We start from the raw sequence: 16,635 nt of genomic DNA, 5'->3' as shown, positions 1-16,635 counted from the left end.
TCCTGTCTATTCCAATACCCTTGCTGCCATAGAAATATGTCTGCAATGGTTGGTTTTTATTCATTTTTGACTCTCAGAAGTACAATATTTACCCCTCATATAAAGGCACAAATAGTTTGAAACTGATTGGAACAGATTGAGGAGGACTATAGTCCAAGGCACATAAGTTATGATCTGCAGGCTCCCACAAATATTGAAAGGAAGACATCAGAGCTTAAGATGATCTGTATATAGGTATGGTGATCAATCTTTCCTGTAATTATCTTATCTGATATTAAATTATGCAGTTTTAATTAAAGAAACCAGATGTTGGTATGAAGTAAGGCCTGGTGTTCTCTGGTCAGTATGAGGTGCATATTCATTTGCAGGGATTAAATTCTATACAGTGAATTTTGAGTGTAACCTTGAGAAAATGAAGAATCACAGGATGTCAAAGTTCTATAAAAAAAAAAAAACCCCAAGTGTTACTTGAATACAGTAAAAATAGACATCTTTGACATAGGTGGACAATATAATAAAATAAAAAAGGCTCCTTGGTCAGTTTTAAAATTTGCACCAGTGCTTACCAAGTCATGACTATGATAACATTTCTTTAAAGAAGTTTTATCATAGCACAACTGTAGAACAGCATTACATGTTCTAACAAGTCAAATATTGACTCATTAGAAGGATCCTCTTCTGTGTCATTCACTATCGTTCTGGATGCCCATGCTCCAAAGCAGAGGCTGGTCTGTGGTCACAGTTACAGGCTTTCTGGGGTTTCCAGGGGCAACTGGCTCGTAAGTGTTGGAGGTGCTCACCAGCTTCCCAAACTGCAGGACCTGGTTATCTGGACAAAAGAGACAGAGACATAATAGCCATTAATGCAGCAGTGATGACCGCCTGCTGAGTGATAATGTAGCATCACATTACCGACACTTTAAATTGTTAAACGATTTAGTGAGTTAAATAAGGTAATTAGTTTCCAATGTAATTAGTTATGTTGTAGATTCACATAGCCTTTGGTAGCAACTGTGTGTCAAGGCCTCATTAGAGAGGATGTGGTCTAGAAAAGTTTGTATCCCTGTGTAGCTGAGACGAGGTGGTCCACATGACTTTGCTTTGTGTTTGAGCACAGAAATTTGGACCTAGCGAGGCAGTCTGAGGCCACACAAGGTTCACAGCCAAACTACACACACACACACACACAGAAACTCAAAGGCTATTATGCTAAGGCCACTGAGCATACTCTCACTTTGTGGTTACTGAAGTGCTAACAAATCCTCTCAAAGCGAATCCTTCAGCTGCCACTAACAGGAAAGATGACCACTGAGGTGTGCGAGCCACATGAGGCTTCTTTTTATTTGGCATCCTTTATAATGACAAGCAGTGATTGAAGGAGACAGTGGCCTACAAAAAAAGGAGCAGATACACTTTTAGAGTAATTTTTCACCCATATGATGATCATAGATGAAATTTTAAAAGATTTAAATATTTCTTTTATTTCATATATTTTTCAATGATCAAGGGGGAACATGTTTTTCTCAGTGCCTATGTCCACACAATGAGACATGGTCAGTAGAAGAGAATTTGTTAACAGGACATTCAGTGTTATTTAGCTTTTATAAAGCTGCATAGAACAACCTGGATGTTCCAAAAGTTGAACTGAGGGTGAACTGATTGATTCAGACCTGGAGGAACACCTGACCAACACTGACCTCCAGTGGTCAAACCAGGAAGCTCAGTAATATCTATAAACAGGGGCATCTGATTCTACCAGTGTGAGTCTCTGTGATTTGTAAGATCAGTCAAAGGACCGCAGTTGAAAGAACCTTCAAAGCTTTGAGTTAACTTTGAAACAACTTCACAACTGTTTTTGTGAGGAATTTAGTCATGCAAAATAATGAGCCTTTAAGCAAAAGTACAAATCATTAGTAGAAATATGAATTTGAGTGCCATTTTTCACATTAACTGTTACATTTATGCACGCATCATTTGCTCTGAACAAGCTGAGCTGACAAGCACCCTGGGAGTGGAGCTGTTGCATCGTGTCTAATGTGAAAAGGGCAAACCTGCCACAGAAGATATTCACCTGAGGCTTTCTGTTGCAACCATATTAATTCACTTTTATCTCTGACTATTTTGGTATGGTCTTACCATCTACAGTGAATTAAATAGTACAACATTGCTAACAGATTTTCTAACCATCCAGGCTCAGCAAATCTGCCGAATTTTGCTTTAGTTGTGTTCAGATTTTCTTTTTATCAATTCATGGAGAATCCAAAAAAGTTCTTCTGTAACTGTTGTCTCTGATTCAAGCAAGTTTTTTTGTAAGGCTTTCATGTGTTTGTGTCTCAGCAACTTAACAAACCAAGATGCGCAGTAGCTTGTTTTCTTTTTGTGTCTAAAGCACTCGAGCAGTGGCTGTTATTAGCACTGACTTGATTTTTTCAGCCATTTTGATCTAATTATCTGGTTTGCCTGCTTGGTGTCAGCGGGCTTTGAGCAGAATTTGAAAGTGAGTTGAAGGATTAGTGCTCTGAGTGGCACAAACCACAGTTGTAACTAGTTTACACCCCATTAATGGCTCTATTTTATTAGAATTTGTGAGACTAATATTATTATCAGCTCCACTGAAAACAGTGTGCCTGATTATTGTTGCTATACAGATAAAAGAAAATCCTTTTGACTGGCTAGGTAACTTGAAAGAGTTGTTTTACATGTGAATATAGTACAGTACAACATCCTTATAGTGTATGGGAAACTGTGTAAAATAACATTCTCTATGTACAAAACATGTATAATTGAAATGTGTAACAACATAAAATTGTGTTAGATTAGTAAGAGTAAATTTTCAGAACTTGACTGAAGACATTTCTCAAAAGCATCACTTTAGCAAAAGTAAAGTAATCATTAAGCTGTAAGTTTGGTGCTGTTCAAAGGGCCAATTTTCCTCCAATCTCAGAAAATTTGGTGCCAAGACAACTGTGGTACATCATTAGTGCAAAATATCTTACATTAGTCCAAAGTATTTCGTGGGTTTTGTAAATTTTGATAAAATAAAAATGTAACACTCTCCACCGAGACACATGAATTCTTGGTCTGTCAATTTTATAAAAGTGTTCCATCGTTTTAAGTGTGCCAATACAGGAATAATGAACAATTCTTGAGACATACAGCTGAAATATCTATTCTCTTGTGAAGAATAAAGAGACTAATTAATCATACAACCTGATTTAGCAAATGCTACGCCTCAAACATCAGAATATTGCATACTATTAACCCGACCCAACACTTGATAATTGCATTGTTTCAACAGCCTTCTAGAAGAGACAAAACATGAAGCGCATTAGAAAATAAGAATTTTATGAATATGCAAAAGCAGTTTTGGTGCAATCACTTCAAGCAAAGGCAAAAATGAACACAAAGGAACAAAGACAGGAGAGAATGAAGCAAATCATTTGTCCACAGGCGCCTGCACGCACATCAAACAGGGACAAAAAGAGCCTATTCTGCTTCAAAGACTGCCAAACAAGCATGGTATTAAGACCAGCTTGACTCAGAACAGGCAAGGAAAATAAGTTGTATGTGAAGTTATGGTACTTAATAACCGAGTGAGCATTGAGCCAGAGTCACTATGCTTTGGGTGGATGAGAATTATGTCTAGCCTGAAGTTGTCTCCGTTTCCACAAAGTTCATACCAGCGGAGCCAAAAGGGTCGTCTGAGAGCAGAGAGAAGTCAATGCAGATATTGTAGCATTTTGCCGTATGTGTGAGTGGGCGCATGAACTTTTATTGCTCTTTTTGGGAGCATCAAAAAGTCCTTATGCATTCAAATGAACATAAACAAAAATCTCTGTGTGGATTCTCATAAAAAAAAGATGAGAATTTTAGGTTAGTAGTCTTTGTGTAACATTTGGATTAGGGTTCCCATAATTTATTAATAATAAAACTTAACAGTATAATTAGAAAGCATAATGCAGTATTTTGCAACTAGCTTCTAAGAAGACACCAATTCACCAGCGTGCTGCTAACACGCTGCACCAGGCTGCAAAAACCCTCCATAGCACTTAATAAAAATGATTTTATTTTTATTAGTGTGATATTAATGTGAAAGAGGAAAGTAAATGCTAAAAAAAGATGTAGCCAGGGGGTGAAATAGCAGTGGTAAATGTAATGATCAAAACTAACACCAGAGGCAGCAGAGCACTACAGCACAGTAACAAGTGTTTGGAGTCTTGTTCAACAGGATGGAACCCACATTTAGTAACACGCATTATCTAAGTCAGCCTCTCATACACACATACATTTACGAACAAACACACACACACACGTGCAAAGTCTTTACCAAGCACAAAAGGCTTTTCAGACGGCTTCATTAGTAATCCCCTCCTCAAAGCTGATACCGATCAATAACGGCCCCCATTGCAGTAGGGGACCGAAATGAGCGTTGCACCCTCCAGTGATAACAATGGAGATGTTTGCTGCCTGTAATTGCATTTCCAGCGCCACAGCCGAAAGGGCCCGTCAGCTGTAAGTAGACCGTATTTACACAACAAATTACCCAGGAGAGAGGGTGGGCGAGGAGGGGAGAGACTCGCAGACACTCGCACTGAGTGGGCAGGTAGAGAGGTAGAGGAATTATGGGTGTTTGGGGCCTTTTTTTTTTTTTTTAAAAAAAGGGAGAGAGGACGGTTGCTGCTCTATTCTTGTCTCTCAATGGGGTTTTTTTTTGTAAAAACATGTTAAAGGTGCTCAAAAAATAGTGCCAAATTATCTGTGATGCATCAGTATACTGTAATCACCAACAGGACCACAGGCAGGGTAAGTGGTAGTCTCTATTTAAAGCCAGTGTACACACATATTTAAAATGTGTGCATTTGTTTTACTTCTATTTACTGTACAGGTTGAAAACATTTCTCTATCCAGCTTTCAGTCTTGTCATCAGTGATCCTGTTTATTAATGCTAATTTTACTAATCACTCACAGGATGTAACTGTTAATTGAAAGGAACCCATTGCACCTTTAAAATATCATCTAGCAAGTCGCTGCGCTCCCAGTACAAACCGAAACAGATTATTTTCCCATCATATCTGAATGTGTTTAGCGAGGAACGCGTGTCCCCTTTTAACACGACTTGTCATCCAGAGGCAAATTGAACTCATTCAGTCAGGGCGTTAGATGCTTCTCTCCTTTAGACCAGTGTGCTATCAAATTTCATCACGCTTCACAGTTCGGGCGAGAAAATCATTTTCTATAAATCATGTTTGTTCAATACTGAGCTGTCCAATTACTAAAATGAGGTGAATGTACGACTGTGTTTCGCACCAAAGTCTGCAGCTGGCTCACCATCTTCAGAGAGACACTGCATGTAATGATAATAACTAGACTGTAAAGAATCTATACTTGTTTAAAGTGAAACTGGAAAAAAGTAATAAGAAAGATATTTAATGGGGTCAAGTCTGATCTAAGACCTGTTTCATCTTAGATCTACCACACCATCCTGGAGAATACACTGTTATCTTTAGAAAGAACTATATATCTTTCAAAACCATGAAATGAATAAATTGTAAGCTCACAATTGTCTGCGGTTTGGAGAACAGGACATGAAGAAAATCCTGATGGGTGTTTCTTCCTTTTTCTGGACAACTTTTTTTGCTGGTTGAACCATTCAGATGCAAAATAACGTGTTTGTGCTGTTGAATCGAATCCTTTGGAGTGCAACCAATACAACATCACTCCATGAAAAACCCCAACCCCCCTCCAAAGAACACTATACTGATATTATCTAAAATGTACAAATGCTTCCAATCTTTGCCGTGGTAAAATTAGCTAAGAAACATTATAGCAGAGTGCTTCATATCATCCTGTGATTTCAGCAGTGTCCTTCTCTCCACCTGACATTCTCCTTACATTTAAAGCTATTTATTGGCGACGACATAAGCCAAGGCATGCGCTAGCACTGTTAGCACCATCTGCTGTGCAACGATAGTCGCTTCCATTAAATGTTTATGATGGCGCTGCTGGGTTTGTCTAAGAGTGCGAGGTGACAAACATTGTTCTGGCTTAAGTTGACCTTCAGATAAGGAAACTGCTTTCTGCTGGGGAATGCGCTATCAGTCAGTCGAGAAACAAAAGTGCAAAGAGACACGGCGGCAAATTATATATTTTGATATCAGAGGTTGATTGTGGGGGAGAAGTCAATGTTCTTGTGTTTTGCTTGATGGAAGGGTTGAGAGGCTGATGTGTTTGTGCAAATTAATATCATGTCATGAATACTCGAGTGTATGCATTTCCATACATGCGTGTGTGCACTCCTCTCCTCTGCCTCCTTGCTAGTCTGCAGCTCCACTGGAGGTACGAGCAGCGGCTCACATCAGGTCGCTCTTCACACCCCCTCTGCCCTCCCCCCCCCCCATGTGTGATGTGCACAGCGTCAGAAATCTACAAATCCGTAAATAAAACCATAAAACAGCAGTTTTCCCTCCCGCTGCCACGCCGCACCGCTGGAGCTGGAGCAAAGGAGAGAGGGAGGAAATGAGAGGGGCGGGCGGGAGAGAGAGAGAGAGAGAGAGAGTTAGGAGAGAGGAGATGAGGGTGGGGGTGGAGAGGGCAGCGAGAGGCGGCGGCATTATGTAGAAAGGTGTAGCAGAGGAAGAGAGTGGAGAGAGAACATGTGTAGAAAGGGGATATGAAGGAAAAAGCAAGACAGAGAGATAAAAGAAGAATAGATTAATTTCTTTAGACTGAATCCCTGCAAGAATGAGACAAAAACACTAGGTGAGAGAACAGATAGAAAAACATAAGTGGGGAAAAAAAAAACCAAAAGAGATATGAAAAGAATAGGAGAATGTCAGAGTGCGTGTTTGCATCTAGAAAAAAAAGAAGGAAAAGGAGAGATCTTACAGTAGAGATGTCTGCCTCTGGCAGGGACACTGGGTAAGACCTCATTGAACCAAGTTTGTCAGACACATCTATCTGTTTGACTACAAGATAAAGTACATTGCTTTACCCTCCTTTGAAAACAATCTTTAGAGTGCTTCCTGAATACTGAAATCTCAGGCTGCACACACTGCTTAAGGCGTAAGCTCCAGCGCTTCATCTCAGCAGCAGAGAAAAACTCTAAAGGCAGAGCTGTCAACATATTGTTAGATCTATTGATTCTGATTTATTTGAAAATGTTTTTTTTTTGTTGCCTAACTGTTTCACATTTAGAGAATGGGATCCTACTTTTCTAATAAGGTTCACAGCACAAAACCTCACCTAAAATTTCAATACAAGGAAAACCCCTGCTGCTTTAGTCAAACGAGTATTTATTGATAAAGCATGAGCTTCCTCTTGTAGCAAAAGGGGCCAGTAGGATGGCTGTCTGCATCTATTTTCATCGCCACCTTCACATGTACGTCAAAGGTCAGGGACAGTAGGGGTGTCATGATTCTCCAAATCCTCGATTCAATTTGACTTTTGATTTTAAGGTCACAATTCGATTCGATTTTCAATTTTTTTTTTTTTTTTCCAGCACTGACGGCTACGCTGTCTATCAAGTCTGTTAGACTATCAAGTTTTAATTTGTAAAGATCAACAGATCATTGGTTTTATGCCAACTTCCATTTACATTTTCAAATTCTTCTTTAAAAAGATAGGCTACATGGTATCATGTGTGATATAACCGCCATTTTTTTTTTTTGGTATGTACCACACCAAGGTGTAATGGTCAAATTTAAGTAATTTATTTAAAATGTAATAACAATAACTTATTTCAGTGGTCAATTGGGAACAAAAGAAGAGCCACTAGATGGCAGAAGGGTACTTTACAACAACAGCTGTAAAAAGCAAAAATTAGGTTGTAGCTCATTGTCTACCTTACTACATTAGGAGAGAGGCTTTGTTTGTGTTTTAACAGTTGTTGATCCAGGAAGTTTGAATCTGTCAATATATTTCCAACTTTTCCATGTAAGTGTGTAGCATAACCTACAAACTGTAATTTTTCTGTCAACGTCGTGTTCTTTGTTTACACAACTCACGGTGAAGGCAAAATGTTTCCATGCTGGTGACTTCAGGGAAGTTGTTTCTCCATCGTCTCCGACTCCGGCAGTAGCCATGGTGTCTCGAAAAGTAGCGCAGCTGCAGACTACTGGTAAGCTACACTGTGTCATCTTTGAAATGTTTTGGACACGCGCAAGTAGGCAGGGGTGGAAGAAAAAAAATACAGGGAGAATCACCGATCCTACTTTTTCAAAGGTCGAAATCAAACGCTCAATTCGATCGATTTTTGATTAAGAACTGAAATCCTGACACCCTTAAGGGGCAGTTACAGAAAAGTACTGTTCTAGTCTGTTCCAACAATGGATATTATCTAATTAGGCCACATGCTACTCAGACTACTCTTTGACTCAAAACTGTCCAAATACTGCATCACTATAAATTTTCCCTGTGATTCTTTATGTTCAGAGTGTAACCAAAAATATGGAACATGTAGATTCCTTATTAAAACACTGTCTCATTTGCATGCCGAGGTGTTTGTGAAGGCTTACATTTCATAGAAAGCGTGCTCTCATTAACAGTGAGGGCAAGCTTTCTAATCTTGCCCAAAGTTTACTTTTAATTACGATTTCTCAATTGCTTCGGCTTGCTGAGAGACTTTGCCGCCAAAATCCATCTGTGTTCACATGTTTGCCTTTTATCAAACTCAGCACCTGCCTGTGTTGGATTTGTGCACGTGTGTGTCCATTCGTCTCACGCTGCACCAGTTTGTGTGTTTATGCGTGCGTTCAGAGGCGCCGGTGCCTTGAAATGTTGCGTTTGTCTTTAAGTGTGTGTGTGTGTGTGTGTGTGTGTTTCTTTGTGCAGTGCTGGGAGAATGAGTTTACAAACCCCATCTGGTGGGTCATTTGAAGGTCCTTTACCATTCTGATGACATTTTAAATACACTGCTTCACTGTGTTTGGAATAGCTTGTATGTATGTGTGTGTGAGTGTTTGTGTGTGTGTGTAGGTGAGGCTTTATTTGTGTATTTGGAAGGGTTGGAGAAAGAGAGAGACAGTGAGAGGGAAGAGATGCTTGTGAATATGTAAAATGTATTGATGGAATGTGTGTCTTTCTGTACACCTGACTCAAATGAACACGTCAGATTTTATGTATTAGAGGTAGCCAATAAATCTCAAGTCTTCTATCATAATTTATGTAGTGTTAGATTATGATAGACACTGTACTGCGTATAACATGATAAAGTACATTTAATCAGAAGAGAATTTGCATTGGGTGATAATGACAAACACCTTAATAAACACCTTGATATCACTATGGAATGCTATACTGTAATTTATAATGGAACTATGGTGACAGAACAAGTGGATTTACTGTTCATTTACTTAATTAGGTCTAAAATAAGCTCAGAAAATTCTAACACAGCCTTTCTTTAGATTTTAATTATATCAGACTTCATTTTTGACATTATTTATGGTGGGCATTTTCCAGCAATAGCCATTCAATGCATTTGCATTCTGTAATTGCCAAATTATATCGTAGATTTCATGGTTCCTGTTCTACTTGGATTCAAATTGCGTACATGCAACACTTAACGGAATGCAGAGATTGCGGAAAATTAGATCAAGAGTTCAGTTTGTTTGAGTGATCTCGGGTGAGCAGAAACCCACAACCCGCAGTTACCACCAGTAACCACAGCTGTGGCCAAATCAACCAGGAGTGAAATGTTAAGGATTGTAACTTTAAAGTGGCTATAATTGATATTTTTTTTATAATAACAATGTATCCAATAACAATGTGCAATGTAAAAGGCGTCGCTTGTAGTGATGAACTTGCAGAGAATTACCACCTGACTGTGCAGCTCTTCTCAGCTTTATGGAGCTTTATAGTGAGTCTCAGCTCATTGTTTAGTTGTCTGGCTACAACTTAACTACTTGTTTTTTTCGCTCTCACTGCTTTCATAGTGTCGTTTTGACTGCAGCAGGCAGCTGTTTCTATAGCAAAAGCTATAAAAAAAAAAAAACCCTATATACTACCTGCTCAGCACCAAGCGGCAAACAGACACAATTAGCTGTAGATTAGCTGGTGAACATAGTGGAGCATTTAGCTAGATATTTCCCTCAAGAGTTGATAGAGCACAAAAAAGAGCTAAAGGAGAGTGAATGTTGGAGTTACATTCATTAGGTGGACAGAAACATGACTTCAAATGAATGACAATGTTGCTTTGCGTGTAAATAACCAACTGTTTGCTAACTGGTTCGCCATATCAACTTAAAAGGTTATGATATGACGGTGTTGTGTTCATCATTTAATGTGGGTTTTAAGACCTGGAAAGACATTTTCACAAACATTTAAGACAAACAATATCCTGATAACTACATAACTATATTGAATCTTATGTCATAATATCAATATCAATTGATTTATTGTCCAGTCAACATGTGTTTGTTTCAGTGTGTGCTGTGTGTGTATGAGTGTCTTGGTGCTTGGTGGTGAATGGATGTATGAGCCTGATGATGCTGAAGTCATACGGGACAGGGTAGGAACCAGTGTTGTAGAGTACTAGCAGCTTATTTGCATATCAAGCTGAATGGAAACCTTACAGGGGAAAGCCTCTGACAGTGATTGTTCATGGTCTATAGAAGTTTCTCACATGCCTAACACACATGTTTATATATATATATATATATGTATTTGTGTGTGTGTGTGTGTGTACCCACACATAAAAGGAAACAAGCAGTGAAACACAAACAAGAGCACAATGAACAATGGAAACAAGTGCACACACACACACACACACACACACACACACGCACTCCCACTAAAACAAAACACAAGCACATAAAAGAAAAGATACATTCATACTCGCCCACCCACACACACGCTATGTGAGGAAGACTTGGTTTGGGAATGACAGCTATTCATTATGATCCACGCTAAGCCGAAAACATCATGACGAAGCAGGTTTTAACGCACACAATCACACACACACGTACACACACATGCCAGCCAGAAGCCATAACTCAGAGTGTGTTGCTGCAGGATGAAGGGTTTTTAATATTAAGCTGTCAGATGGGAGAGGGCTGAGTCACAAAGAAATGACTAAGGAGGTTTTCCGCACGCCAGCACATAACGCACACTTGGACACACACATTTGATAGCAGAGTTCTGTCGGCCACCGACGGAGAACTATTGTGTGACTGACCTTCATAACTGTAATCGTCCATAAGGGTCTTGCTTTTTATTTGTTGGAATACAGTTTTTCGGTTAAAAGATTTAAAAGTCCTCGAAATGCACACTTGGAGGATTTTCATCTGCTGACAATAGCTCTTGACCCCCATTTACTTCTTTGGAACCCAATAGATGGCGGCATATGAGAAGCATAATGTGAAATGAGTGTTTAAAGACACAACGAAAAGCCCGAGGCGTGTGTTGGCCGTTTAAACTGCAGCGGTTTTGACTGAGCTCCACATTGTATTTCAAAAGTGCTGGAGAGATGCGTGTGTGTGTGTGTGTGTTTAGTTGAAGTTCTCAATTCAAAGTCTCAAAATTCTCTGGCTTCCAACGTGACAAAATGAAAAATAAGACATTGCACATGTGCTATTCCTAAAATATTAGAAAGTTAATTGTAAACATTAGCACAAAGTCTCTTTAACACCATAAAAAGAACCACACTACATGATACACTACATTGATCAAACTAAATATTGTCACACCTTCAGATAGGACTGTGATACAACATTATTTGGATGTAAAATCCAAACTCATAAAATCATAAAATATCATTATATTGTCAAAGATCATAAGAAGATTTCTGATGTTTATGACTTGAACAATGTAATTTTCACTCTAAACATACACAAGCCATTCATTAAAGCTATGGAAGATTGCCATCTTAAACCATCATTCAAAGCCAGAGGCAACAGATTTAATGTGTCTCCCATTTAAACTGAGTACAATGTGCTTGATTTAAAACATTCAGTCATCTTCTTAAAGCCAGGCAGTCTTTGTCATAACCGCAATTCACAGTGCATGTGTCTGTTTAGCTTGAGTTCTTTTGTAAATGAAGGAATAAGGTTTTTACAAATCCTTTTAATGACTGCCATGGACGGTTTTATCTCTTAAAAGTAGCCTTCATATCACTAATGTTAAAGTACTGAACAATTCTACAAAAAGCAATAACTATAAAAGCAAAGGAGAAAATTAAAAATTAAGCCAAGACAGAACCTTCTAACAGGTTCTGGCTTTTAAAAATAGTTGAGAATTTAAAAGTCCAACTCACCCGAAAAAGTTATATGTATCTCACTGACACAGCAAGTGCAAGCAAATCATCCTATATTTTCTACATATACAGTACCAGTCAAAAGTTTGGACACCTTCCCATTCACTTGAATGAGAGAGTGTGTCCTCCAATTTTTGACCTCCTGTAACCAGCTTCTTCCTGTTGTCTTCCCCTAAAATCCAACCTCAGCATGACGCCTTGGTTTCTTTTTAAGTCAAGGGATAATGTTACCTTAAAATTTCAAGCAGTGAATATCAATGCTAGGGCAGTTTACACTGTGCGTACATACTCTACATACTATAGGCTAATTAGTTCAACCTCTAACTGATATATTATGCTGTTAGTGAGTTGATACAGGGATTCATAAGCTGTTCAAAAAGTTATAATGTCAATAACAGTGGGCCTTAGTGGGTTAAATTTCCATACTTCCAAGCTTTGAATGTGCTTCTCATTATACTTTATCTTGGATCTGTGTGTATTTGTTATAGGGATATGCTGTCATTAATTGTTTGCAGAAGGTAATAGGGGATCTTTGCTGCATACTTATTGCACCTATGGATGCTGCTGTTTGGTCTTCCTAATGTACAGGCTTCAAGGGAAAAAAATACTGCAGCAATGTGTAGGTGTGCGTTAAGCAGCATAATGACCTTGGATTCATGGGTTAGCAACAGTTCTTTTAAACGGTGACTAAACGGGGATGAAAATTGCAGAAAATAATACAGGTCATTAACATCCCAACTACAGTGCTTAGTGGCTTCAGTATGAGATATCAGTGTGTGTGTGTGAAGCTTGCAGAGCTGAATATGATTCAGACTCTGCAAGATTTAATGCCAAACACTGCTTAACATTATAATCAGTGTAAATAAATCCATAATACTAGAGGGAATGCAGAGCATACCCCGACCTCCAAATAACTGTAGGCATTATGATGGTCGAACATTCACACATTCACACATGCATTAGCACAGTATGATAAGAGGGTCGCTGTGCAGAACTTATGCATGTCAGTGGTTTCCACTGGGTTCCTCCTCTGCTACTGTCATGGCTGTGGAGACTCAATGACATCCCTTTATGTCAGATTAATGTTACAGTGGATATTTGCTGTGGGCGGTCCACTGCCTCCCTTTCATTGCGGGGTAGAGCAAGGGCAATGGGATGCACAACTGCAAAGAAAATGAGCAGGGGGAAAGTATTAGTTAGGGCTACTTTATGCAAAGAAATTGGCAAGGGTCTTAAGGTGTTACTGTAGGCACCACCAATCAACAATCGGAGCTTGGCCAACAAAAGCTTGGTTTGGGTTTATGTACCCGGGCATGACCAATCAAGAGTGCATCCTTATTTTGCACAATTGTTGGTATCAGCGACACGGTTTGAGTCTGCTATTTAAGCTTGCAACAAAGTGCAATATGTAATTTGGAACTAAATGACCATATTTAACATGGTATACAATATTTTGCTCACCATTACAGACTCTGTTTTCCTTGAGATTTTATCTGTTATTCCGTCTTGCAGGATACAGTGTACTAAAGCGCTGGACTGAGTGACACTGCACTTCCATTTTTGCATGTATATCAAAAAAACAGCCAGTGGCCGAACCTCCAAAGTATGCATGTGTGAACAGTCAGGTCTCTCTCACGCCGACTCACGCCATGTTTCATTTTGAGATCTGATTGAAATGCGTCGTGTGAAATTGAAAAACCCCGGTACCGTTTATGATTTGCATTTACAGTGTTAAACTTAAAGATTGCCAAACATGAATTCTATGCAGGTAGAACAGGCACATGAACCTAAAAACAAACATCAGGATGGCTTCCACAGATGGTTCAAGTAAGAAACAGATGCACTGCTTGACATTTTGAATCAGGACAATTTCGCAAAGCTAGAAAATGTGCAGCACTGCTGGGAGCAACAGATCAGTAGAGCTAAAAAGAACAAAGGCAAAAGAATAAGTTTATAATGAGCATGTAACTACTGAGAAGTAGTTGGAAAAGAAGGATTGGCCTCCCCTGAGTAGAGAGAGTAATATGAGCAGAGGTTGATGGATTAGGATGAATACAAAAGCAAGAATAAGAAATTTGACAAAAGTTATCATTGGAATATTGTTTGCTTTCTCCAAATTTAAAAGTTTTAAAGTTGAACTTACATATCATAATCAAGACACATACTCCCTGAATGGCCGGCAGTTATCAAGCCACCAGTCAGGTTGACTAGGAGAGAAGTGGAGGCTAACGGCTGTATTGCTGTGTAAGACTCTCAACTATGAATTGCCAGTTAATGCTCTCCAGTCTGTACTATTATTTTTACATTTCTGGTTTAAAAACACATCAGGAAACAACAATCACTGGATAATAGAGATCATCTCACATCCCACCTCTAGGTTGACTTTTTCAGAGCTCCAAAATGTCACAGATTAAGTGGAGCCAGAAGCAGAAGCCTGGAGTGTGTCCAGAAAGATGTGACAGGCCACAAGAAAACTGCTGCCACAGTTAGACGATGGGGCGGGGGCGGCGGTGGGGGGGTTTGCAGCATGAAAGAGAAACTATCCTTGAGCACAGGTAATCACGTCAGTCTTAGTGGTGTTGTTTGAAAGAAGGTGGATGTCTGGTTACAGAACAAATGCTATAAATATAGAAAACTGTCAACAAGCAGGGGAACAAGGATAACTTCATAGAATTTCCTTTTATTGTTTGGCAAAACTACAGAGACTTAATGGAAAATATACTCTGCAATCATATTTAAATGTCTCAGAGATTGAAGAAGAAAATTTCATGGTTGCAAGAGCAATAAGACGGCGCTATTACCTACTCTAGGGTTACAATACTAATCTTTTTGTTATTGGAGAAATCTGTGTTCACTCCATCATATCAAAGCCACGCAGTGCTACACCCATTGTACCCAGGTCAAAAACAGGACTGCAAATCCAAGTTGGATTGCTCAAATCTACCCATTACAACAAAAGACAGGTTTACATGCATCAGTCAGTGAGAAGTGTGTCAGAGGTCTCAACAGGAAGTGGGTATATAATAAATAGTACAAGGTTGGGAGAAATGAAATAGGAAAAATAAATAAACTAGATGAAGCAAGTTTTTTTGCCAACATCTTGGCAAGCATCTGCCACGCTGAAGAGTCCTGGAGAAAGTAACTTCATTCCTCCAAGCCTGTCTGCTGTACAAATTCACTCTACTGTAACAACACCTCGCCAGTGGTATCTTCTGTAATCTGATATCAAATAATTGGAACAATAAAAGTAGTAAGAACAGAAGGGGAGGATTAGATGAGGGATCAGGGTACAATAACTTCTTGTACAAAAAAGAAAAGGAAAGAATACTTTATCGCAAACTGGCTACATTACACCTGAGTTTGTACTGTATGTGGCTGTACTGTATGTGTGTGTGTGTAGGTGTATACAAGCTCCTGCTAAAACCTCCAACACACTTTTCCAACATTTTCCGTAATCCCCCATTTCCTGATGTGTGTCAGCATCCTCGTACATCAAATGAACGCGATGCCTGCCTTGTCTCTTTCTCATGTCATCTCATCATAACATTCTAACTTCTTTCTCCAAAGCCCTTCTTTCCCTCCTTCGCTTTCCTTTTTCTGACTCAACCTGTCAACCTGTACAGTACCTTCATCTCCCTCTACCACATCTTCATAACATTTTACCTCACTCAAGCATTTATCGCTTCTGCACTTATATAAACAAAAACAAGCAAGGCATCGTTTTTGCTCACATGGCCTACAGAATCAGATTCAGCACCTGTCAAGTTTTCTGACTTTAGAACACATCCTGACACAATTCACTGTCACAGGAGTAGGCAGATGGTAATTTAAACTGTTGTATGTATATACAGTATTTACACATACAGTACAGTAAATTCTTAAATAGTTATTTTTTACGTCAACTGCACAGAAACAAGAACAAACAGAAGCAGGCTTTCACCCTCACCATTTCTGGCAGGTTTTTAATGTTAAACAGGTGCAGGAAGTTTTGAGTCGGTTGAATAGGTTAACACTGATGAAAGAACTAAGAAGTACATAGAGAGTGAACAGTTTTTCAGTAAAAAAAGGAAATATGATATGACTCATTTGCTGTGCTGATGGAATTAGTGCTATGGGGAAAAAGGATGAGGGATCAATTGGCCATAAATTACTTTTCCTCACAATGCACATGAATTCAACCATGTAAAATGCTTCCTTAGAAGAAACATTATGACCATGTAAAAACATTTAAGACTATATATTAGTCACCAAAGATGAGACAAAGAGGCTGCATTCAGTTTCTTTGGGCTTGTGTTTTCATGAGGGTGTTTCTGTCTTAACATACTGTGTGTTTCTCTGGCTAGATGACATGGACCTGCAGATATTCTAGAGACATCCCTGTGTCTCCT

The 16,635-nt window shown here is 39.0% G+C and overlaps 1 protein-coding gene across 3 annotated transcripts in view; it reads right to left on the bottom strand.

The window, feature by feature from the left end:
• Positions 1–35: 35 nt before the first annotated feature.
• The window catches only part of tpk1 (thiamin pyrophosphokinase 1), a 71,257-nt gene continuing 54,657 nt past the window's right edge, over positions 36–16,635 (bottom strand). For all 3 annotated transcript variants that reach the window (XM_044339503.1, XM_044339504.1, XM_044339502.1), the window contains exon 9: positions 36–829. In XM_044339503.1, coding sequence (XP_044195438.1) covers positions 684–829 — 146 coding nt within the window. In that variant the 3' untranslated portion in view covers positions 36–683. The remainder of the gene's footprint in view (positions 830–16,635) is intronic.

Source organism: Thunnus albacares, chromosome 21 (assembly GCF_914725855.1).
Source record: "Thunnus albacares chromosome 21, fThuAlb1.1, whole genome shotgun sequence".
Lineage (NCBI taxonomy): Eukaryota > Metazoa > Chordata > Actinopteri > Scombriformes > Scombridae > Thunnus > Thunnus albacares.
Note: the sequence above shows the minus strand (reverse complement) of the source record. Positions and strands in the feature narration are given on the sequence as shown.